General features: G+C 45.6%; 1 protein-coding gene across 3 annotated transcripts in view; it reads right to left on the bottom strand.

Moving 5' to 3' along the window:
* Positions 1-24298, bottom strand: part of SIL1 (SIL1 nucleotide exchange factor) — a 249518-nt gene that overhangs the window by 127109 nt on the left and 98111 nt on the right. For all 3 annotated transcript variants that reach the window (XM_045794580.2, XM_045794582.2, XM_045794581.2), the window contains one exon: positions 22936-23071. In XM_045794580.2, coding sequence (XP_045650536.1) covers positions 22936-23071 — 136 coding nt within the window. The remainder of the gene's footprint in view (positions 1-22935; positions 23072-24298) is intronic.

Here is a 24298-nt window from a genome sequence, read left to right as displayed (position 1 = left end):
GGCAGTTCACAGAAAAAGAAATACAATGCTACTTAACTAAAAAAGATGTTCAACTTTGCTCAGAACACAAGAAAAGTCAAACAAAACTGCAGTAGGCCTTCTACGTCATAGGAATGAAACCATTTCCCACCTATCAGACTGGCCAATACTATCCACAGGTAAGACTATAGCGAAAGGGGCCGTCACAAACAATGCTGATGGAAATGCAAAATGGTACAACCTCTATGGAAGCCATTTGTGACATCTAGTAAAAATTGCAACTGCACTTACCCTTTGACCCAGAAATGCGACTTCTAGGAAGTGTTTCCAAAGATACATTAGCAACATCCTGAACGATCTTGGAAGCCAGTTCTCCAGAGCCATCAGAAAGGAACATAGCCTGCATGACACCCTGCCATCAGCCTACGAGACCCTCCACTGAAGACCCAGCTAACCATCACCAGATTTCTGACCTACATACACTGTGAAATAAGCCACTACACCACCAAGTTTGTGGTAATTTATGGCACAGCTGTACTTTGTAATATGGCCCTGCAGATGGGAGAAAGGGCCCAGAGATGGGAATAAGTCAGTTTGACAAGACCTTAAGTTTGGCTGGAGAAGCAGGCAGGCAGAGCTAGGGGCTTAAAACAGCTAAGGTTCTTGAGGCCAGCTTTCCTTGTGTGGACCCTCCAATGTGGGTGTGGAAGTAGAAGGTAAGGAAGAAAGTAATGGAGGGGAAACCCCTGGCAGGCTGCACTGCTGATGGCCCAGACTTTAGATTTACACTCAAAAATCTTTAAGTACTTTGGTTCTTTTTTTCTTTCCTTTCTTCTTCCCCCCCCCCTTCTTTCCTGTACATTCAGACTTTCAACTGGATGGCCTCAAAAAAGAAAAAGGAAATTTAATAAAAATGTAGACTGTTATTTGGTACAAATTTCTCCTTTGTAAGTTTTCCTTTTATATAAACGTATTTCTGCAGATAAGTGAACCCAACTGTGATATCTGAATAGTTTTAAGAAAGTACATTCTGCTCTACTTCCAAAGGGAGTAGAACCTTGGCCTCTTCCTTAAGACAGGCAAGATGGAGGGGGGTGCAAGATGCCCTGCTTCTTTGCTTCCAAAAGGAATCTTGCCCCAGGCACAGGCCCAATTCTTCTGCCCAGCAGGGAGCAGGCCTTTGTTCAGAGAGCACCACAAGTCTGATGGGCACAGCACCAAAAACAAAGCAAAAATGCTCCATCTTTGGGCTCAGGACAAGGGGAACCTGAAAACAACGGGTGATGGAGAGTGCTGTTTACAAAGGAAATATCTTTATCTTACAGCTTTGTTGTTCCTGATGACTTTGTTCAGGCATCAAATCGGTGTGACTCCATTCTTTGCTAGTATGTTCCAGGAAGGCTTTAAAATAAATTATGAGGTAAATCAAGTTCCAACACAGGAGAAAAATGATGCTATTGAGCCGACACTGTCTGCAATCCTCCCGAGATCATTCGGACCCATCTCTCTTCCAACATTTCCCCACTGCTTGGGCCTGAAAAGGTCCTAACAATACAAATCTCCACCCAATGCCACCTTCCTCAAAGTATCAAAAGACCGTTCTGGCACACGTGCTGAGTGTGAAAAACACTGTTCTCCATCGTGATCAATGAGGTCCTCAAAACTCTATTTACATCCCTTGCCCACAGCATCGCTCTCATCCACACATTTTTCGAAGGTATTTGTGAATCCACACTTAACCACGCATTTACTACTGATTGTGTGAGGCAGGTTTTCTCTAATTTGTTCTAGGTTTAGTTCCTTTGAAGTCAAGCATGGCTGTCAGGTTCTAGTGACCAGAACTGGTTGAACCAGTCCACATTCCCACTATCTTCACCCTTTAAGTTTCAGTGCTGGGCAAAGAACAACTCAGTACATATTCAGAATTAAATGCATTTTCCTTGACTAGCTTTATTTTTCCAGATCCAAGAGTCTCATCCTCACTGTCTTCACATCCATACACATTTCACTCGATCTTAGCCAAAAGGCCAAGAAGCGATTCCATATACACTTCACATCTGTCATGCTAAACCAGCTAGTCGGGGATCATAGGTTTGAACAGGAGGGGAACAGGTAAAGGAAGAAGGGTGTCTCTCATAAACCAGCCTCCACCTTTAGCCTGGGGATAAGGTCTGCAGGAAAGTAGTAAATGATGACGTTTACTTGTTCTTCCTGCTGGTGGGTGAATACACTGGAAGGTATAGCCCACTTCTGACATGACTCTCATTTCTATGTGAGCTAAAGAAGAAAAGAAAACAACAGGTGTCATTTCCCTCCACTGGAATGGTAAACCACTAGAAATTTAGAAAAAAGAAAGGAAGGTCCAAACACAAAATCCTCATGCTGCTTAAGGACAAAAGGGTGATAGGAGAAAATTCATTCTTTCAGTCATGAACAAGTATTTATTGAATGCCTGCTATGAGCTAAGCACAGGGCTGGGCCTTGGAGATCCAGATGTGAGCAAGACTAAGATCAAAATCCCTATTCTTTCCGTTTACACTGTAGCATGGAAACAAACAACATGAGTGAAATACATGCTATGAGACAGTAAGTACTAAGGAGCAAAATAATGCAGGGAAAGGGATTTGAAATGTCAAGGAGGGAAAACACTTTTTTCAGATGGTAGCCAGGGAAGGCCTTGTTTGAGAAGGTCACTTTTTTTCTTTTTTGAAATAATTTTAGGTTTACAGAAAACTTACAGTGATAGTACAGCATTCCAAGAACTCCTGCATCCCTTTAACGCAGTTTCAGTTCCCCTAATAGTGTCATCTGATACTACTGCGGCACATTTACCAATATTAAGAAACCAACATTGATACATTAATAGTAACTAAACTCTGGACCCTTCACGTCTCACCAGTTCTTCCACGAATGTCCTCTTTCGGTTCCAGTATACAAGTCAGAATACCACACTGCATCTAGGTGTCATGTCTTCTCTAGTCTATGATGGGTTTTTTTGTTTGTTTCTTTTGTGTTAAGTAGGCTCCACGTCTAACGTGGGGCTTGAACTCACGACCCTGAGATTAAGAGTCCGTACACTCTACTGACTGAGCCAGCCAGGCATCTCTGTGATAGTTTCTTGGTCTTTCCTTATCATTATTATGACCGTTTGAAGAGTACTGATCAGATATTGTGTAGCGTGTTCCTCAATTTAAATCTGTTTGATGCTTTTCTCGTGATTACTCTGGGCTTACTGGTTGCAAGGAAGAATACCACAGAGGCAAAGAGCCCATGTTCTCACATCTTATCAGAGGGTCTCTCTTATGGAGGACTATAAGACAGCACTGGTGAGGTCCCTCTTGATGACAGGTAATACTTACCAGGCTTCTCCACCATAAAGTTACTATTTTTCTCTTTCTATAATCGGTTCTTTAGAAAGGAGTTACTAAGTCCAGACCACACTCAAAAGGTTTAAGCTCCTCCTCCTGGAAGCAAAAGCACCTATATATATTATTGAAATTCTTCTGTAAGAGAGATTTATCTTTTCTCTCCTATTTATTTATTCATTCATTTAATCATTTGCTTATTCAAGTTCAGACTGATATATATTTATTTTATACTTTGGGTTATAATCTAATACTACATTACATTGCTTAAATCTTTCCAGCTTTGGCCATCAGAAGACAAGTTCACTTCCGATTAAAGACCTAAGAAAAGTGAAGGAGCTGCCCACGAACCTGTCTAGAAGAGTATTCTAGGTCCCAAGCTGTGATGGGCCTGATGCATTCAAGGAACATGAGGGAAGCCAAGGTGGCTAAAGGAGAGGGAACATGAGGGAGAATAGCAGGAGATGAATCGACAGAGGTAATGGTGAGCCATATCACAGGGATGTGTAGGTCATGGAAAGGACTTTGACTCTTACTTTATATGAGAAGGAAGGCCAACAGATATTTTTGAGCACAGAAAGACATGATAAAAGGATCACTCTAGCTACTGTGTTGAGAAGGGAACTGTTGGTGATACGGGCAGAAAGATGAAAGCCAGTTAGGAGCCTACTATAATAATTCAGGTGAGAGATCATGGTGGTTGGAGGAGAAATGAGAAGTGGTCAGATTTTGGATATATTTTGAAGAGAGAGCTGTAGGATGCGCTGTCAGAATGTGAGTATGAGTGGGATGCCTGGCTGGCTCAGTCACTTGAGCATGTGACTCTTGATCTCGGGGCTTTGAGTTCGATCCCCACATAGGGTGTAGAGATTACTTAAAAATAAAATCTTAAGGGGTGCCTGGGTGGCTCAGTTGGTTAAGCAACCTACTCTTGATCTCAGCTCAGGTCTTGATCTCAGGAGCTTAAGTTCAAGCCCCGCATTGGGCGAATGTCAGTGTGAGAAAAAGGAGTCAAGAATGCCTAAGAGGATTCTGGCCTGAATAAGTGAAAGGACAGAATTGCCATTAACTGAGGTGAGGAAGGTTACATGAGCTGTTTTAAACATGTTAAGGTTGAGATGCCTATTAAACATCCACATATAGATGTCTAGTAAGCAGATGGATAGAGGAGTCTGGAGTTCAGAAAAGTATGTGCTAGAGACGTACCTTTTTTTTTTTTTTCTTAAAGATTTTATTTATTTGTCAGAGAGAGAAAGAGAGAGCACACAAGCAGGGAGAGTGTTAGGCAGAGGTAGAGGGAGAAGCAGGCTCCCCACTGAGCAAGGAGCCCAGTGCGGGACTTGATCCCAGGACCATGGGATCATGACCTGAGCTGAAGGTTAACCACTGAGCCACCCAGGCATCCCCGGTGCTGGAGACTTAAAAAAACTCTGGCAATCATCTGCATACACATGAAATTTAAAGCCAGTAGGCTAGATGTGATCACCCAGAGCTTTAGTGTCAACAGAGAAGAGTAGAGACCCAAGGACTGAGCCTGGGAACCCTCTGGTAAGGAGAAATAAGAGAAATAAGAGATTTACCTGTCCTTTAAATCAGAGACAATTTTACCAAATTGTTTCCATCCACTGTGTACCAAATAATGATCTGGAGCCCATCACACTCAGACCTCTCAATATGCACCCTTGACCCTCACTTGCCTCTCTGCAATTCCCCACCCCCAGCCTGGTCCTGTGTTGCCGTGCAACTGCTCTCCACTTTAAAACAATCAGTATTGCCACCATCTCTTTGCAAGCTGTTCCTCTCACCTGGAAAAGCCTTCCTACTCTACCTCATCAAATGCCAGCTCTTTTTTAAGCCCCAACTAGTGTCCTATCTTCTCTCTGAAATCTAACGACTCTGACTCATAATGAATGACCTTCTCCAAAGCAGCCCATCTCTCTAATACTTGCTGTCTGCACGACTAGATATTTATCACTCACTGACCTGTGTAGCTAGTTAACTTTACCTATAAATAGCTCTTATTTATATGTATTGCAGCTTCCTTTAAGAAGGAGAACAGCATCTCAGCCTTTTCGGTTCTCCCAACAGTAGCCTGGCACAGGTACCTACCATACAACAAATGCTCAATAAATGTGTGTGAATTGTTTCATGTCAATTCCATTATCCAATCAGTCGGCAAGTTCCTCGAAGGTAGGGGCCTGTTTTTTATCTCTGCTTCATCTGGCACTGGGCAGGACACAGGTGAGCAGGCACTCAGTATCTGCTTATCATCAAAGAGGTTGATGACAATGTCCCTGTCTCTGGGGATTCTACCATCTTGGCACAAAACAACAGGAACATGTGTTCTGTGCTTGCTGCCCTGTCTTCCCTGAAGCTTGCTATTTCCTGGTCAAGAGACAAGCGCCCGAGGACCACAGTGCAATTGTGCACCAACAGGGAGAGGAAATCCTAGGGCATCTGACATGTGATACAGCAAAGGGACGAGAGATACTCAAAATCCTCGTGCTGTCCTAACAGCCCAGACAAGAGGTTGTCCCAGCTGAGACACAGGGCAGGAGAATTAGAAAAGACAAGCACTTCAATTCCGGTGAATCTCTTCTAAGAACATATGAGAGGGCACAGAAAAATAGACACAAGGAAATTTACACACACACACACACACACACACACACACACGAACATTCATTGTAGAATTACGTAGAACGACAGAAAGCTGGAAACCACCTAAATGTACAACAATAAGAATCACTTAAGCATAATTTGATATACTCATACAACTGATAAAGACCAGCACCTGGATAATGTTCACTGTGTACCTAATTATGTGCTAGAGGCTCCACCCTTCAAAACTCTGCAAAATTTAACTCCCAATTGCTAAAGGGATAGTATCAGCCTCAAAACACTAGGTATAGAATGATAGCACCTGTGTAAAAACAACTGGAAGAACATAAGCCATAATGTTATCTTTATATGTGGATAGTGGAAAATGGGTGGTGGTGTTGGTGTTGTTTCCCTTTGTGCTTTTCTGTGTTTTCCAAGTTTTCTGCTTGGAAAACATATTACTTTGTCAGCAGGCAAAAAAATCTATTTTAAAAACAAACATGTAAGAGCCAAATTCTCAACTCTCTAAGCATATGACTGTTAGAAGGCTCCTACTTCTAATGTAAAATATAAGAATCATAGCTCGAATCCTCCCCTCATCCCCCTCACCCCTACCCACACACCAAGATAGAGAAAACGCAGTGAAACTGTAAGACTAACAGCTTTGTGAAGAGAGATACTGTTTTGTTGATCTTTGGTTTTCCACCCTGGAGTTCTCAACACCCTGTAAGGCATATATTTGGGTGCTCAGTAAACATGAAAGGGAAGGAGGAAGTGTGATACACTTACAAGACACAGATGTCACTAATGCAATGACATCCCCCTCTATCCCCATGCTACCCCCTCCACTCCATCCCAGGTCTGGTCCCTTACTCTCCTATCTCTAGGCATTGCTCAGGCTGGCCAAGGAGCCCTTGGAACAGACAAATTGCTGACTCTTTGCACCACAGCATTCATATTTTTGGGTTTTTTTGTTTTTTGTTTTTTCCTTTCCTTTCTCCCTCCTCTTAAAAGGTGATCTTGCCTTTCAGCTAATAACAATGCTCCACACTGAACCAGAATGCCAGTCAGTCTGCAGAGAATCATTGAGAGAATGAATTTGAATAATAAAAGCCAGAACAAGGCAATACTTTGGAGACAGACTTGGTGTAGTACCTTCAATTTAGAACCTCATTTCAGTGGCTAATGCAGTCGTTGGAGACATTAGCCTAATTTTTACCAGGAGAGTCCAGCAACACAGCGGTACTAAACATGGGCACAGAGGACCCTGCTCACCTAAGAGACACAGTGCGGAGAATGAAATTAGCAGCTCTGCACTTCTGGTGCAGAGGAAAGCAAATCCTTGCTCCCTTTCCCCAATTCATCACCAATCATGGTTAAGATAAAAAAAACAACAACAACAACAACAACACAGGAATGTGTGTGGGAGTCAGCACTAAGTTCAAGGGAAACCAAGACCCCGGAAGAGGACCCTATGGGGCACTTAAGGACTATCGGAAAGTTAATCTCAAAGGACACCCAGTAAGTGCAGCCCTACAACACATCTTGTCATTGCTAAGCCCTATATGCCGTAGTACTGGAGAGACTCCAGAACCTGCCATCAGGTTAGTTCTGAGGCCAGAAATGGGGAGGAAAGCCCACAATAATCAGACTGGAAGGGAAAGGTTCAGCTCCAGACACATCTACACAGACCCAGGGGACAGGGAGGTTGTTCTGACAAGAGCTTCCTACTGGCTCGACTAAAAAAGTAGCAACATCTGATGGGGTCCAGATTTGCCCTAAGTCTTTCCCTGTGTGGCCAGTCTCCTCGCTGCAGGAGCCAAGCAGCTAAGGAAGCTCTGCTTCGCAGTGGCTAGGTGAAGAGGGGGCAGGAGCCTCCAAGGCAGCAACAATGTCCTATCCCTGGGGAACAGTCTCTGAGGTGCTCACCACTCCCTCCTGCACGTGCCAACAGCGGGCTCCGCATGGGTCTCCTGGCTGCCAGGCCAAGAAGGTCCTGTTCTCAGAGGTAGGTGAGCCAGCAGCTCACCCTCTTTCTCCCTACTACACATCTCTTGTTGTCTCTGGTCCTCCAAATTCCTATTCTGCCCTCCACTCTGTTATCTTAAATTCTTCTAAATTACCTAGGGATGGGGAGGAGAAGACGATATTTTACCAAGTCTTCGTAGGCAAGAATTTTCTAAAACCCAGTGCTTTTTTTTTCCCTCTCCTCTCCCCCACCAGAAGGCAAAGGAGGGCCCAGTGTCACCAGTAACTCACTCTCCACAGCATCATGGCCTCACCAGCACTCACCTCGAGGCCTCAATGACTTTAAGAGGTCAACACTATAATTACAGGCACAAAGACATCTGTGTATCCAGTCGTGTGACTGGAGGGATGGGGCTGCCAATCTTCTTCTTCGAATGAATTCCCAGGTGGGCTCTGGCGCTGAAGGCCAGGGCAAGCTGCTGTACTCTCACCATACTTAACGCAGTGGCAGACAAGTAACAAGCACGAAACACCTCAGGGCTTGAGCTTTATAGGTCTATCAAGTCCCTGGTATGTGAAAGACTGTGTCCCCCGTACCTCACGGATACTAAAGGACAGTCTTATAGGAGAAGCAGGGGTTGCTTGGGAGGAAAAGCGGAAGAGATGAGAAGCTAGACTCCCCAGACTCCACCCAAGAAGCATACGCAATAAGGGGAGCAGTACAGGGATAGGGAGGCAGGACATGTTCTCCATACACAGGACCTGCCTGCCAAAATTTACTGGATGGCAGGAATCCTAGATCTGTGGGCGAGAATTGAGTCATGATATAAATCTTCTTTTTCTAAGCAGCATGTGCAAAAACTCCTCCATCTCAGGAAGGGAAGGGGGAGTGGAGGGGGGGCAATATGTGGGGAAGGTGGTGGTCTGCAATCAGAAGCACAGATTTCATTTTAATACTAGAGCAGCCTTCTCAAATTACAGAGTCCATTCTGGAAAAGACATGGAAGTTAACCTAGCTTTGCAGAGTCAAGATACCACTGCTGGGAAACTATCATTGCAATGTTGATAATTTCCTTGTAAAAAACATATTTTCCCAAAACTGCAAATCAATCCCTCAATGCAATTTTAGAAATCTAATCCCCACCGCCCCCCTCAAAAAAAAAAAAAAAAAAAAAAACAGCTATTACCAGAAACTCCAAATGCAAGACAGTAAAAGCTGAGCTCCAGTATAATTAGGGGAGATTCTGAATGGTGCCCCGAGGCAGACCATACAAGAACAGGGTAGAAAGGAGTTATACACACTTAGAAAGCTCATTTAGGGAAGAGGCTGTGCATAATGCTTGCAGGCACCGGAGTACAGACACTCCCTCCCAGCGGCCTGCTCAGAGGCAGGCTGTGAGCCACGACACTGGCAGATGGCTGCCCCAGTGGCAATTGTGCATGCTCCAATGGCCGCCTCCTCCCGTCCACCCTCGAGCACAGGCTTATGCTCCCACAAGGGGTGGGGAGCACCGGCAGACATTACCCCCAAAGAATAGTGCCTTTCCCTAGGGAAAGTAAACATTTCCATCAGAAGACAGAAGCAATTTCTCTCTGTGCAGGAAAAAGGAGCCACAAACATAAAGTTGCTCATTCAAAAGAGACAGATGATCTCTGCAAGCCGGGAAGTGCCAAACCGTCTGTAAAGGGTTTGCACATCCATCAGCACAAGTGGCTGTATGGGGGAAGGGGAGCAGGAGTGTGGTAGACCTACTTGGGGTTCAGGACTCTCTGGCCTCAGGCCATTTGTTATTTGACTGGAACAGAAGCCCCACGGGAGTGGAAGCCCAGAGTCTTCCCACATGGGCTCTAGCCTGAGCAAAGGTGCAGCAAAGGTTTGACGTGGAGCACAGACGCTCTCCTCTCTTCCAGGTGCTTCCAGTCCTCCCAATCCATACCCAAAGTCGGTGTACTTCCAGCATCTACACTTCAAACCTTTCAGGGGTGGTCTGTGAATTTTGAGGCAGACACTTCTCCCTCCCACCACCAACCCCCACCTTTTTTTTAAAAGAGAAATGACAGTTCAGTAGTCTTATGCCTAAAATAACCTACAGAGAAATATGGTTTATGAACTCCCCTGTAATACAATACATAATTCAGAGCCCAGCCATTTGTCATACTATTGAGTAATCCACACGCATCCCAAGGGTCTGACAATAAAATCTGTAAATCAATAGCAAAAAGCAGTACACCTTAGCCACTCAGGTAAAACACAAAGAACATTTTTTTAGCATTGACCTTTTTTTTTTTTTTAACTTGGAAAATACGAACTTCTGACAGCAAATACTTGAGGAGTTTATGCCAGAATGGAAGACTTTATACTTTCTAGAACCCCCTCTGACAGCTGATTTCAATGGAAAAATAAAAACCCCAAGATTCACATTTTCCCAATTATAATAATGGCTTTCTTCTACAAACCCTGCTATTAGCATGACAGAGATGACCACATCAGTCATAAGAAAAGCACATGTACCTTCTGCACCCAGGAAGAGCAAGCAAAATGCCTGCTTTGTGCAAGAGCAAGGCATTTAAGACACGAAACAAAATAATAAATTATTGCAGAGCAGGGTCTAAACTTATTTTTTCCTTCTTCTGGATGATCAAACACTGAATGTGAGCGTAGGGGTAGGCATCGCGATCTGCAAACATATTGCCATAGTGACTGGTGCTGAGATAGAAAGATAAAACAGGCAGAACTTCATTTATATTCCAAGGAACAGAGACAAGTGCCCTGATCAATCAGACCTACAGAGAGTCCTAATGCCAAATGAGTGGCCTCCTCCCCAGCCGCTGTAGAGCACCATCCAGGATCAGAGGTGGGTGTGTGTCTACATTGCTGACCAATTATCAGCATACAGCAGACCTCTCCTCAGGATGCAGCAGGTACGCAGGGGCTGAAGAGGCTGGCACTGGGGCCCCTTAGTAAGAGCTCTCTCTCTCTCTGACACAGGAGGTGAGACGGAGTCAGGTGTCATCTGCTGTGTGTGGCTCCACTTTGGTCAGTTCCTTTTTTTACCTAACATGTCACTTGGACATTAGCTTACTTGGTTTTAATTTTTTATTTTGAAATAATTTTAGACTTAAAGAAAAGACTTGCAAAAAAAAAAAAAAAAAAAGTAGAGCTCCCATAAACCTTTCACCCACCTTCCCCTGATACTAACATTTTACAAAACCATGAAACAATTGTCAGAACTAAGAAATTAACATTGGTACAATAGTACTAACTCAACACTTTATTTGGACTGTACCAGTTTTTCCTCTAATGACCTTTTTTCTGTTCCAGACTCTCATCTAGGAAACTACACTGCACATAACTGTCATGTCTCCTCCAGTCTTTGACATCTCCTCAGTATTTCTTTGTCTTTCTTGACCTGGATGTACTTGCAGAGTAATGGCCAGCTTTTTTCTAGATCGTACTTCACTTGGGGTTTGTCTGATGTCCACTCATTTTTACTACAAGAGCCGTTGCTATGAACCTGGCACTATAGCGAACAATTCATATGTTCACCTTACATACTACTGAAGGCAATCCTCTGAATTAGGTATTACTTACTATTCCTATTTTGCAAATGATACTTCATTAAACCTTAGTAAAATTAGGTAACTTGCCCAAGACTCCCCAGCTGTAAAAGGCAGAGCTGAGGTATGAGCCCGGGCAGACTGACTTTACAACACCCCACTGCCGGCTGTACTCAAGGCACTCTGACAACAACCAGATGCCAAAATACAGCCTGGACACTGCCCTCTGGCCATTCTTTCTTTGAAGGACATTATTCTGAAGAAAGGGTATTCTAGCTTTTGTCATTTTTCCAAAGGAGACAAACTATCCCACTTTGATTTCTAAGTTCTGCCCAAACAATCAGAAATTTCCTTTTCTTGACAAGAAGCACCTCCCTTCTTGACAAAGAAGAGGCCACTGTCCTGACACCCCACTCTGCACTAGCACCAGGCAGAGAGAAAATATATGAGCATGCAGGTGTGCTCCACTCAAGAGAAGCCCCTTCTAAGGGCCTCTCCAAGTGTATGGAGACACTGCAGTCACGGGATTTAAAAACAGCAAACAAAAAACAAAACAAAACCAGAAACTTCTGAGACTGCTTTTCCGTGTCAGGCCCTGCAAAGTCCAATACAACCTGGCACGTCCTCTTTCAAATTAGACTCTTTGGGAAAGCTGAGGCACAATCCATTCGTGTAACACAGGAGTGGGGGGGGGGGGGCAGTGTCAAGGGACAGGACTATGGGAGACAGGGTGAGAAGAATTCCAGCTGCACTCCAGGATTTGTTTTTAATGCTTATAACTTTAGATCACTCAGTTGCACAGACTTGATTTTTCCCAAATAGCCTCTCTGGCAAAGCTAATATGTTTTTCCTCTCATTCTGACTGATCAGCGAAATACATGGCTGGAAGGATTGCCTTGGAAGTAATTTCTTTGATGCTGGCAAAACTGAGAAAATATTCCCCCAGCTACACACCCCCAAATCTATCCATCCCTGCCACCTGCCATTCAGCTGCAGGTAAAGGCCATCACAGTAAAGAAGGGAAGGAGTCAGAGAGGGCAGGCCTCAAGGGAGGGTGGAAGGGAGAAGGACTCTGAGTATGAAAATGAGGAAGGGAAAGAGAACATTTTGTTCAAAGTGAGTCACTACAGAACCCAGACTTTCACTGACATGCATAAGCAGAGTTAGATGATGCCAGCAAATAGGTGAAAAGACAGCCTTCCTTTGATCTGTCTCTTCCTTCTCCCCACAGCCCTTCAACTCCCCAAGTGCCCCCACCAACTCCATCACTAAGATGGACTTGTGTAAATCTGACATTGCAACTGACTGCCCCTATTACTGCTGACTTTATGCAAGAGTTCCTCCCCTTCGAAATCTACCACTGTATACCTAACTCCAAGGTATCTTCAGCTACATATTTTGATCAAATACTAGAAGTTGAAGTGCTAATAGTCTTTAGGGAACAATTCTTCCAGCTTCCCCATCTGCAATCTAACCTAGGGAGAATCTAAAGCCAGCTAAGAGCCCTCAAATCAGACTGCATACAGGGCTATTTAATCCACTGTGTTTAGGGACATCTGGATCTACTCCTAAAATCCCTAAGATTTAATCTAGGAAACAAAGCTTGAATAATTCTGCATCCTCTTGAATAATTTCCCCCTCAACGTCAACAGCCTCTAAAATTCACATTACTTTGTTCCCACATAGACCTCGAATAGCATTGCTTTCAATCAATGCTCTTACAGACTGAAATCCTGGGAAAAGCAATGGGATTTGGGACCCTTCACTGATGGACCACGGGCTCCAAAAGAGACCAAGAGAAGAGGTAACCACTCCTTGGTCAAAAGAGACCAAGAGAAGAGGTAACCACCAAATCCAATGATCCTGGCCCCCAACAAAGTCAGGCTAGGCTGTCAACCACTCCTTGATGCAGCACCTTGAGATCTCTCTTAAATAATGTATACAAAGCACCAGGGACAAGGGGGTTTCCCAAAAAAATGTTGGTTTTCCTCCCTTACCCAACAGCTAGACTAGAGTTCCTGGGTCCTATTCTGCCTTAGTCATTCTTGGCCCTGATAGACTAGACAACCTCCTCACCCTCTGGCCAAAAGCCTGACTTGGCAAAGCCAGGATGACAGAATGGAGATTAACAAGATGATGTTTGTACAACATGTAGAGGGCTGCTGGGGGGGGGGGGGGAGATAGAGGTAGTTTTCTTTTTTCTCCCTAGGCAAAAAAAAATTTTTTACAAATATACCCTATTACTATTGCACGAAAGCTCACCTCTACCCAAACTAATTATGTCTACAGATAATCAAATCTGAAAACTTTTAATACAAAGAAATGGTTCTTTCCTTTCAAATAACTGCTTATACAAACCTAAAACAGACTATTCTGTAATTAAAGAAATTAAAATACAACTCGATCTTTGTTTGCCCAAATCAACATATTATGGGAAATAAGGCAAGACCAACAACCTATTAGCTTATGAACAATATCAAAACAAAACCCCCACAGAAACAGAAATTTAATCAGCCTGATTAGAGCACAAGCACCAAAAGGCTCACAGAGCCCCCTTCACACCAGCTCTGCTTCATTCAGGTTCTTTTCAGGCCTCCTTAAGAAGATCAGTGGCCAGTAGGGTGCCACTCCAACTCTGACTTTGGACACTGTCGGGGACCTACAAAGGTCTTGATATTCCCTGCTTCAGAAAAGACAAGGTTGGAGCCATTTCAGAGGATCTTCTGGTAAAGCTCTCCAGCTTGCCCCATAGGCCAGACAAAGGTCTCCTTACTATCCCAAGGACATTTCAAGAGTCCCCTTAATGATGTGCCTGCCCATCAGGTCTCACACTTCAGCTATCCACGGTCTAGGGCTCAGATTGCTCTAGAAAGTCACCAAATCCAACGATCCTGGCCCCCGACAAAGTCAGGCTAAGCTGTCAAATGCCAGATGGGCCCCCTCTTTTTTTTTAAGTAGGAGCCATGCCCAGCATGGAGCCCAATTGGGCCCTTCTTGACACTGGACACCACTTAGTTCTGACCTCTCGATTGTCTCAGCATCTTCTTCACAGAGGTTCTTCCTCATCTCCCCAGTTTTCAAGCACCCAATCAAGTCCTTCTCTTGCATCATCGAAGGTAGAAGCCCTACCCTCAGCCTGGCTCAGTAAACTTGAAGACATCTTAGTGAAGTTTCCTCAGTTTCCCTCTACATCCTTCTCATTGATCCTTGTTGTCTCCTAGCTTCTGCTTCTCATTTCCAAGGCTCATCGTATTCACCAGGCCAAGACTCTCCAACTGCCACCTATACGATTTTATCTCATCAATGGTCTTCTGTCTGGGATTTCAAATTCCTCTGTCAACACTGATTCCTTTCTCTTCTGCCTTCGAACATACACAAAAGCTCCCTCTACTCAGCTTCAATGACCCTGCCTCTGGGAAGTCTTCTCTTCAGGGCCCTTATTCTGTGTTCTCACCTAACTACATTCATGTCTGGGGGTCCTTCCACACCATAAGCCCAGGCAGGCATTCAATGCCCACCGTGTTATCTCTACCATCAAGCATTGATCTGGAACATCGCTGGAACATATAACAGATGTAACGTAAAACAGACAATTTTTTTGATGTCACTATCTCCAAAATTACTGTTTTAATTCTCTTCTTCCACTTATTCTTAAACACCTCAAACCTAGGAGTTTCTATCATCTTTCTTCATTTCCTCATCTTCCATTCACAGCACAGCCCCTGACTGGATTCGACTACACACTCATAGTTTACACTTACTTACATCTTTAGTTCTACTGCCTTGTTAGCTCTCCTCCTCAACTTTCATCCCGCCCTCTCTCCCACTGCCCCCTATCTCTGACAGAGGGGATGCTGCCGACCACCATCTTCCCATTATTCCCTATACATATCTGCCTCTCCAGCCAGGGAGATGTACTCTCACTCTGCAGTCTCTGTTCATGTCATCCCCTTCCCATCCACTCACGCTTCCTATCTGTCCTCTTCTCTACCTAGTCAAATAATACCTCCTCTTAAGCTACCAATCAATTCCTACCTCTAGTGCTTTGACAAAATCAAGAATGGAACAGGTTCTGGAAAAGCGCCTCTCATTCAGCTCCAAGGCAGCCCTTGAAAGCTACTTCTAGCCCTGGTGAGTCCCAACCTTGCAGATGGCCTGGACAGTCTTAGCCAGCAGAGTGAGGCCAATATGAGAGAAAGAAGGGAGGTCAGAGTTACACAGATTGTCTGAGCTAAAGCCAACTCCTGGGCATGAGGCCTGGGACTGGTTTGGCACCTAGTTTTCCATATCCCTACTCCACTTCAAGTTTTTGCTTTCAGCCAGTTTGGGTATCCTGACCTTTGAAAGCTGAGGCTATGCCATTCTGCTAAGTAGTCTTTATTAAACCTCAGAGAGAACAGGTGGATGGAGGAAGCAGAGAAAGGGAAGGGTACGGGCCTAGGGTAAGCATTAAGCATACAAATACTTGTTAGAAAGCGGACGGCCAACAGCTGCTCTCCATCACCACCCAAGTCCACAGATTGCAAACTGGACCCTGGCCTATTCCATCCAGGTAATGAAGGCCAAACCCCGGGCAGAGATGCTCTGGTGCCAGTGCAGAGCTCAGCCAGCTAGTCTCAAAGTGGCCTCAGCCTTGGCAGTGACTGCCTTGGAGTTCACAGGCTTTTCTGCCCTGGCCTTCACCTGTTCCCCCAGGAGGTGTGGGATTTGGCTGCTATGGGGCAGTGGTCAGCCATCCTGGGAGAACACCACATATGGGAAATGAGCGCTCACTGAAATGAAGAGATCTAAACTGTACTCATGGAATCTTCTGGGGCCTTCATGTATTCCAGCCCATCTTCCTTTTCTCCCTCAGGACAAGGTAATTAGGAGCCTCAGAAAATGCTCTTACGGGCCTCAAAAGGCCTGGCATCCTGCTATGCCCCAAGCACTTCTCCTGACAAATTCTTATTACCAACGTACAAAAGAGATGCTCAGAGCAGAGAGTGCTTAACAAAGACTTCGAAGGTGGTTGTAGTGATGGAGATGGGCCAGAAGTAAAGGTAGGAAAGAACAAATAAAGCTCTCAGGAAACCCCCAGAGGACTTGAAAGGCTTCGAAATGGAGGGGTGTGGGGGAAGGCACCATGCAGAAAGAAGCAGCACCAAATATAAGTTCTGTTGAACACCCCATCAAGTTGCTGGAGATAGCAACTTGTGTTCAAGAGAAGAGACAGACTATCCTAACACCACACAAAAACCACCCTGTTTCCTCTATCTGGCCACTGTTACACGTTTCCAGTACTGTACTTGAGCCAGGGAAAGATCAGCAGAAGCCTATTACTACAGACCTTCCTCGGGCCATTACCTTCTGGTGGCAGCCAATGAGTCCCCCTGCACCACCCTGGTAAGACACAGGAGCTTAGGTATAAACAGCCCTTAACCAATACTCACACAGTCACCCACTGCTCATGGGCCTAGACGTGTTTGTGAACCATCCTGGGAATGAGATGAGCCATAAGGAAGATCTCTTCACACTAGGGGAGGAAGGGAGGGTCATCTGCCTCCCAGCCACAGAGTCCGGGAGGTGACAGAAGGCACGAGGAGCTTTGCCCCTGAGTCCCACTTCAACCCATCCTGTGGGATAATTAAAAAAAAAAAAGTATCTGGTCTTTATCCTTGGTTCCTGGCACAGAGCTACTAAAACCTTTGGAATTTACTGAGTGACAAGAATATCTTTTGTTATTCCAGAATTTATGCTAATGAGATGAGTCTTGAAGGGTAGAGGAAGGGGAGAAGGCAGCTTTAGGTAACTTCAGGATGGGGGCAGGTCACCAGAAAGAGTAAGCCAAGATTACAGAGTTAGAACTTTTAGCCCCATCTGCAGACCTCCAAGGAGAGGAGAGAGGGCTGGAGATTGATTAAGTCATTGGACATCAGTGATTGAACTCAATCATGTATGTGAAATTCAACCTCCATAAAAGCCCCTGAACAACGGGTTTCAGAGTTTCCAATCTGGTGAACATGCAGAAGGTCTGGGAGGGTGGTGTGCCTAGAGATGGCAGGGAGGCTCTGCACCCCTCCCCCCATTCCATACCTTGCCCTACGCATCTCTTCCATTTGGCTGTTCCTGAGTTGTATCTTTTACAATAAGTCAACAAACCAAAGTGTGTTCCCCACTTCCCTGAACTAGGAGTTGTTCTAGCAAATATCGAACCTGAAGAGGAGGTTGTGGGAATTTCCAATTTATAGCTGGTCAGTCATAAATACAGGGTGATCTGGGACTTGCAACTAGCATCTGAAGTAGATGCAGTGTCACTGAGACCTTTAACTTATGGAATCTGACACTGCCTCCAGCAATATAGTGTCAGAATTGAACTGCTGGACACGCAGGTGGTATCTGAGAACTAAAGAATCACACAGCCCGTTCCAAGCTGCAAGGGGCCAAAGGCCTCCCAGAGACAATCCCACAGAGTCATCCAGACCAGAGTCAGGTGCTCCTTCAGACAGATGTCCAGGGGCTGCAGGAAATCAGACTCCTCTCTTAAATACTTGAAACAGAGTAGTTGGTCTACTATAAATGAGGTTTTTAAAATTCAATTCCCTCCTATTGCTTGTGCAGATCTGAAATGATCTGACCAGATGGCTGGTGCTCTATAATTCTTGGATTGCTCTCATCAGTTGTTGATGATTTGGATTTTTCTTTTTTTTTTTTTTTTAACCCCCTAACACGAATGTGTTCCTGCACAGGCTTCCTGCATGCTCCCATTAAGTGAGTTCTTCGTGCTGATGCCAATATTTCTGAGGTTCTAACAGCCTCCTCTTAGAAGTCAGCTCAGGTCAATAGGAAGCCCCAGGTTTGAGCTTCCCTGAGCCCACATGGGACCGACAAGCAGCACTGGTTGATGGGCAGGACAACAGGGCTCTTTGCTTACACACCTTGTCACCTCCACTTTTCCTCCGGGACCCGAAGGAAAGGAAAGCAACAGAGGTATATTTTTTATAAATGTCAACTATAGCCACTTACTATTTCCTATATGCCAAGTCCTGTGTGAAACATTTTACATATGTTAGTCTTGTTTTAGTCTCACATCATCTCTGGGAAGCAGATCTTTTCAGATGAGGAAACTAAGGTTCAAAGATTCTCATCAACCTGGCCAAGAACACACAGCTCAGAAAGAGAACTTTCACGGGGTTGGAGATTCAGCATCATAAAATTTGACTCACTGTTCCACTGAGATCTCAACAACACAGAGAGAAGGCCCTAGCCTCCCCACACCTTCCTTTGTGTCCTCAGTGAGCACAGGACACTTCCACCAAAACATCCAAAACACTCTAGTGCCTTTTTCTGTCTCTGTATCCTCTGTGAGACTATAAGTTACTGGAAGGTAGGAGTCATGTCTCCTTTGCTACTCAAAAAGACAGCATGGCACGGTGGTGAGGAGCTCACGCTTGGGGCCAGACAAAGCTTGTTTTGAATTCTGACTCTACCACTTATTGGTCATTTGACTAAGTCACTTCTAAGACTCAGTTTTGTCTATAAAAATGAGGGTAGTTCTAGCACCTGCCCCCAAAGAAAGCCCGGTACAATCAACACTCAGTAAATGTGACCTATTACCTGTATCTCCGGCTACAAGTACAGTACCTGGCACAAAGCAGCATCTCAGAAATGCCCAGGGAGCAGAGACTCCACCACATTTGGCTGTGACCAGCTTTCTGTAGTAACAAGTACACCGGCACAAAGTCCTGGGTCTCAGGGGTCCTCCACCCCAGGACAAATTTCTGAATTGCTTGCCCAGAACCCATAGGACCTGCCGACAAACAGCTTTCTTCTGCTTGCTTATGAACAGCTGATGCTGAATCCACACTCAAATGCTTGCTGTGCCTCCGTAAGGTGAGACAGATCCCAAAATAAACCAGAAGACAGAGAGAGACAGGAAAATCACTTCCAGGAACAAGTGGCTCACAGTGAGGATGCTGACAGTAATAACAGAGGCAGGCAGACTTCAGCAGAGTGACCTGCAGCTGCTCCAGGGCTGAAAGGCAGGGGCCCAATTCCTACCTGGCCTGGTGGGAAAGCCTCTCAAGTCATGCGTAGGTCCCCCTGGTGTTCCAGGCCACAGCAGGCAGCCTGGAAAGCTACCTTCCTATGAGCCCAGACCATGTATTCCAGTATGCCCTCTTTGGAGGCCTGAGGACAACAGAGCTGAGGTCTTCCCTTCAGAGACCCGAGGGGACAAATGTTACCAAACTGGGGATAACACCTGTCAACAAAAACTAGACATTTTCTTAAAAGTCCTCAAAAGATACTCCACTCCATCATCTTCCTTGTGCCATCTTCCTTCCTTCTGACTTCCAGGCAGAAAAAGCTGTGCTAACCCCTTCTGCTCCCTCAACAAAAATCTCTGTGGAGGTAGAGAGGGAGGGCACTTCAGGACCACACAAGTCTCCTCCTCACCGTAAGTCCCCTTCCCCATCACAGACCAGAGAGGATAGGAAGCCTACACACTCATGCACCCTTACTAGCATCCAGTTCCACAATCAAGTTGAAGGGGTAGCACAAAGGAAGAATTTACCATTAAAATCAGAACTGATTGTACTGAGTGATATCTTGATGTCAAGAATCCTCACAATAGGGAGGGCAGGACATTTCCCCCATGTGACCAAGGGGGAAACTGAAGAGAAGAAGGATCCAGTGACTCGCCCAAGATTCCCTAGATAGCAAAGCTAGAATTTGAACCCAGGACTGGCTGAGTCTAAAGTCTGTCCTCTTGGTATTATGCTAAGCAAAATAAATCAATCAGAGAAAGACAGTTATCATAAGTTCTCACTCATATGTGGAATTTAAGAAACAAAACAGAGGAACATAGAGGAAGGGAGGGGAAAATAAAACAAGACAAAATCAGAGAGGGAGACAAGCCATAAGAGACTCATAATCATAGGAAACAAACTGAGTGTTGCTGGACGTGAAGGGGGAGATGGGGTAACTGGGTGATGGGCATTAAGGAGGGAACGTGATGCAATGAGCACTGGGTGTTATATGCAACTGATCAATCACTGAACTCTACATCTGAAACTACTAATACACTATATGTTAACTAACTGAATATAAATAAACATAAATAAGTAAAAAGTAAGGTCTGTCCTCTTAACTGCTAAATTATACTACCTCCCCATTCATCGATCAAACAAGTTCCCACAACTGGCTACATTCCTTTTAACATTCCTTCAAGTAGCTGTGTTGGAAGCTCCCAGGCAGCATTCAGAATGTGGGGCATTAAATATTATACTCTGACTGAAGCCAAGTGCCGGCTATCCACACAGACCACCGAGAGGTCAATTTGCTGCCAAAAGATGCACATACAAAACCTTAATATAACCAACAGAACACCTCAATCCTGTACTAGGGCCCAACACAGTCTTCTCTGCCTCCACTGGTCTGACTCCACAGCAGCACACTCTGAATCACCCCACATCACACACTCAGGCCTGAATAAGCTGCTCACCTAACCTTCCCTCACCCATGCCACTTTGAGGGTGAGTGTAGGCAAAAACACTCTTGGGATGGGGCAGGCATGACTAGAACCAGAACTGCTTTGTCCCCGGAGCTGTGGGGCCTGAGTGTCTGTGCTCAGCCACAACATATCACCTTTGGGGCAGTTTCAAGGTAATTTGGTGCAGATTTTACAAGAGGCTCTTGAGAAACTAGAAGGCAGAGGGTGATGTCAATGGGGTATCAAGTTAAATGTGAAAATCAGTGTTCCACTCTAATTCTCCAGAAGGTGTTCAGAGCCCTCAGCTTGCCCTTGTCACAAATGCTCCGGTTCTCCCTCCCCCAGCTAGAGAGGGGGGCTCTTTTGTTTAGCATTAACATAGCAGCCCCACTGCCAGAGGGGGCTGGGCAAGGGCCCCAGGTCAGAACTTTCAGGCTTGTTCTACAATGTGGACCAGGGCCTTGAAGAGTGCCACAGGAACAGAGACACTAGGATTGGGTTCATGGGACACTGAACTCATCTGCTCCAGGCACTTGCCTGGTTACAAGTGGTGTAAGCAGGGGCGCCTGGGTGGCACAGCGGTTAAGCGCCTGCCTTCGGCTCAGGGCGTGATCCCGGCATTATGGGATCGAGCCCCACATCAGGCTCTTCAGCTATGAGCCTGCTTCTTCCTCTCCCACTCCCCCTGCTTATGTTCCCTCTCTCGCTGTCTGTCTCTGTCTCTGTCAAATAAATAAATAAATAAATCTTAAAAAAAAAAAAAAAAAAACAAGTGGTGTAAGCACTTTTAACCCCATAAAACCAGTGGAAACAGCCCACATATCCCATGCCCCATCCCGGTGAGCCATCTTGTTTTGGTCCATAAGGCTCAGGGAGTTCAGTTCTCAGAGAAGCTGGAGGAGGACAGCCAGAGGTCAGATCTGCTGAACCCCATACCTCCGTTCCTAAAACCTCCCTCTACCCCATGCTTTTGGCTCCTACTTCACTTCCTTGGTGCTTCATCACTCTTCAGTGGCACCAATGACCTGTATGCAAGCCCAGTGGGAGTGCTACTGCTACCAGAAAGTGAGCTGGCACTGTGAACGCTGCCCCTGCCAGCACAGCAACAACGGGAACAGCGAGGACACAGTGATAAATACTGGCTCGGAGCTGATCAAACCCCATGGTGGCAGCTGCCAGGGCTGGCCATCCACCTTGCCACAGAGCAGAGCGTAAACAGCCCACTCTTGAGAACAAACTCAAGTGTCCCCATAGTGGGGCTACAGTCAACAAGGCTGGGACTAGAGGGACAAAGGGGAGGAAGGTGGGTCAATGACCTAGGACACGTCAGCTGAATGACATAGGTCAATGTCATTGGCCTGTAGGAACTCTGTTCCTACAGTTATGAAAATTGAACAAGATTAAGCACACGAAGCACCTAACACAGTACCTGAATATGGTAAACTCTCCACAAATGCTGGTTACTTTCTAAGCCATGGGCCCAGGTTCATGAAAGGGCTAGAAAGTTGCTCTTTCTGAGGATGCCCCATTTAGAAACCAGGCCAGAACCAGCCCCTGTTTCTTGGCACAGGTTCCTTTAGCAACAGAACACTCCTGCCCCGCACCGGTGCTCAGTACTCTCCCGTGAACAATATTTCAGCAGCATTGAGCCGAGCAGCAGAGCCTAAAATAGCATTTGCAGAGTGAGGCACATGTCACTGCCTCTCTTGTGTTTCAGAAGCACAAGGAAAGAAAGTTTTCAATCACTTGCTCAGAAAGCTCGGCCACCCACCACCCGCCTCCCTTTCAGGGCACTCACATGCCGCAGTCTCTGTTCTGCTGGAAAATGAAGGTCCCTAAGCCCTGCAGCAGCAGTCTTCACCCGGAAGGACCACACTGTTCCCCTCCAGTGGGCCAGAGTGACTGCTCTTTCAAAGCAGCCCTGTGGGGACGAAGGACACGTGCACTTAGAATTCAGAGTGTGTTTCACGGGGAGAGGGCTGGGCTTGGTACCTGGCCGAAGGGCCTGCCACTCATGCGTCGGGTGAAACACCTCCAGGATCTCGGAGTCCAGCTCCTCTTCTGCTGTGGTTTCCTTTCTCTCCACTTCTTTGGTCCTGCTCTTCCCTGGGCTGGTGAGCGCAAACTCCTTCAGAGAAAGGAAAACACAGTCATGACCCACCACAGCTAGGCAAACCAGGCAGACAGAAAGAACATGGCCTGGGTGGTATACCCTTCTCCTCCGTCCTCCTCCCCTCCCCAGCCTAGTCTGCACCCTTCACAAGGTTCTCCTCAGAACCAATATGAGTGAGGTGATACGGTTAAATGAATACACAGCATGTGTTATGTGTACATAAGTAAGGAAAAACTCCACAGAGGTCATTAGTATCTCAAGGGGGTTAAGGGAACAACCTGGGGAGAGGGGTTGGCAGGAGACAGTAAGAGCCCTTTGCCTTTTACTTGCCATGTTACTATACTGTGTGACGTTTGAAACTCTCACCTAATTGCTCTGACAAATAAAAAAGATATATTTAAAAGAAAAAATACCCATATGAATGGGAGAATAGGCCCTGAAACGGCCACCCCAGACATACAAAAGCTGCCAGCTGAGGCCCGACTGATTCCTCCGCAGTCCAGAAGGGCGCAATAAGGGCCTGGCCACTCTCCAGGGTGTCTATAGGCCATAAATGAACTCTTGGGACATTACAATCCACGGTGAAAGGGCTACAAGTGGGAAGCTGGGAGTCCGGCTGGGCTGAGGGAGGAAGAAGCCAAAGCTGAAAACCAATTCCTAAAACCTGTTTGCTTCCATCCCATGGAGAGCAAGGAGGATTAATGAGATGGTGTCTGTGGAGCACTTTGAGCTCAGGAGACAGAGATGCACGATAAATACAAAGTATTATTCATTTTGCTCCTTCCCGGCCTCCCATTCTTCCTGTCCCATTTTTAAACCTTTCTTGCATAAAAGCAGTAGGGCCTCAGGAAACTAACCAGAGGGTTCCAGAGCTCTGGGATAGCAAGAAGGAACCCCCACTAGCATACTGGGAGGTTACTTCAGCCTTTCCACCTCCGGAATCTTCCCCTAGTAACAGTGAGCATATTTCGTGAATTCCTATGAACCCAAACCTGAGCTAGGACCTTTACATATGTCTTATTTTTGTTTCCCAACAATCCTAACCTTGCATGGGAGGTAGCAATGCATTTCTTCCAAGCAGCACCCCAGCTCCAGATAGGTATCCCCACCTACCTGATACTTGTGGGTCTAACCCTTAAGTAGCTGTCAGAGGAAAGGGCAAGGCATTTAGTTAATGGTGATGACAATGTAAAGCCCCTCCAAGGCTTTTTACATTTTAACAAGAAATAAAGGCATGAAATT

This window comes from Ursus americanus, chromosome 5, assembly GCF_024610735.1.
Source record: "Ursus americanus isolate L20-20 chromosome 5, mUrsAme1.1.p, whole genome shotgun sequence".
Taxonomy (NCBI): domain Eukaryota; kingdom Metazoa; phylum Chordata; class Mammalia; order Carnivora; family Ursidae; genus Ursus; species Ursus americanus.
This window is presented reverse-complemented; position numbering and strand designations above follow the sequence as displayed.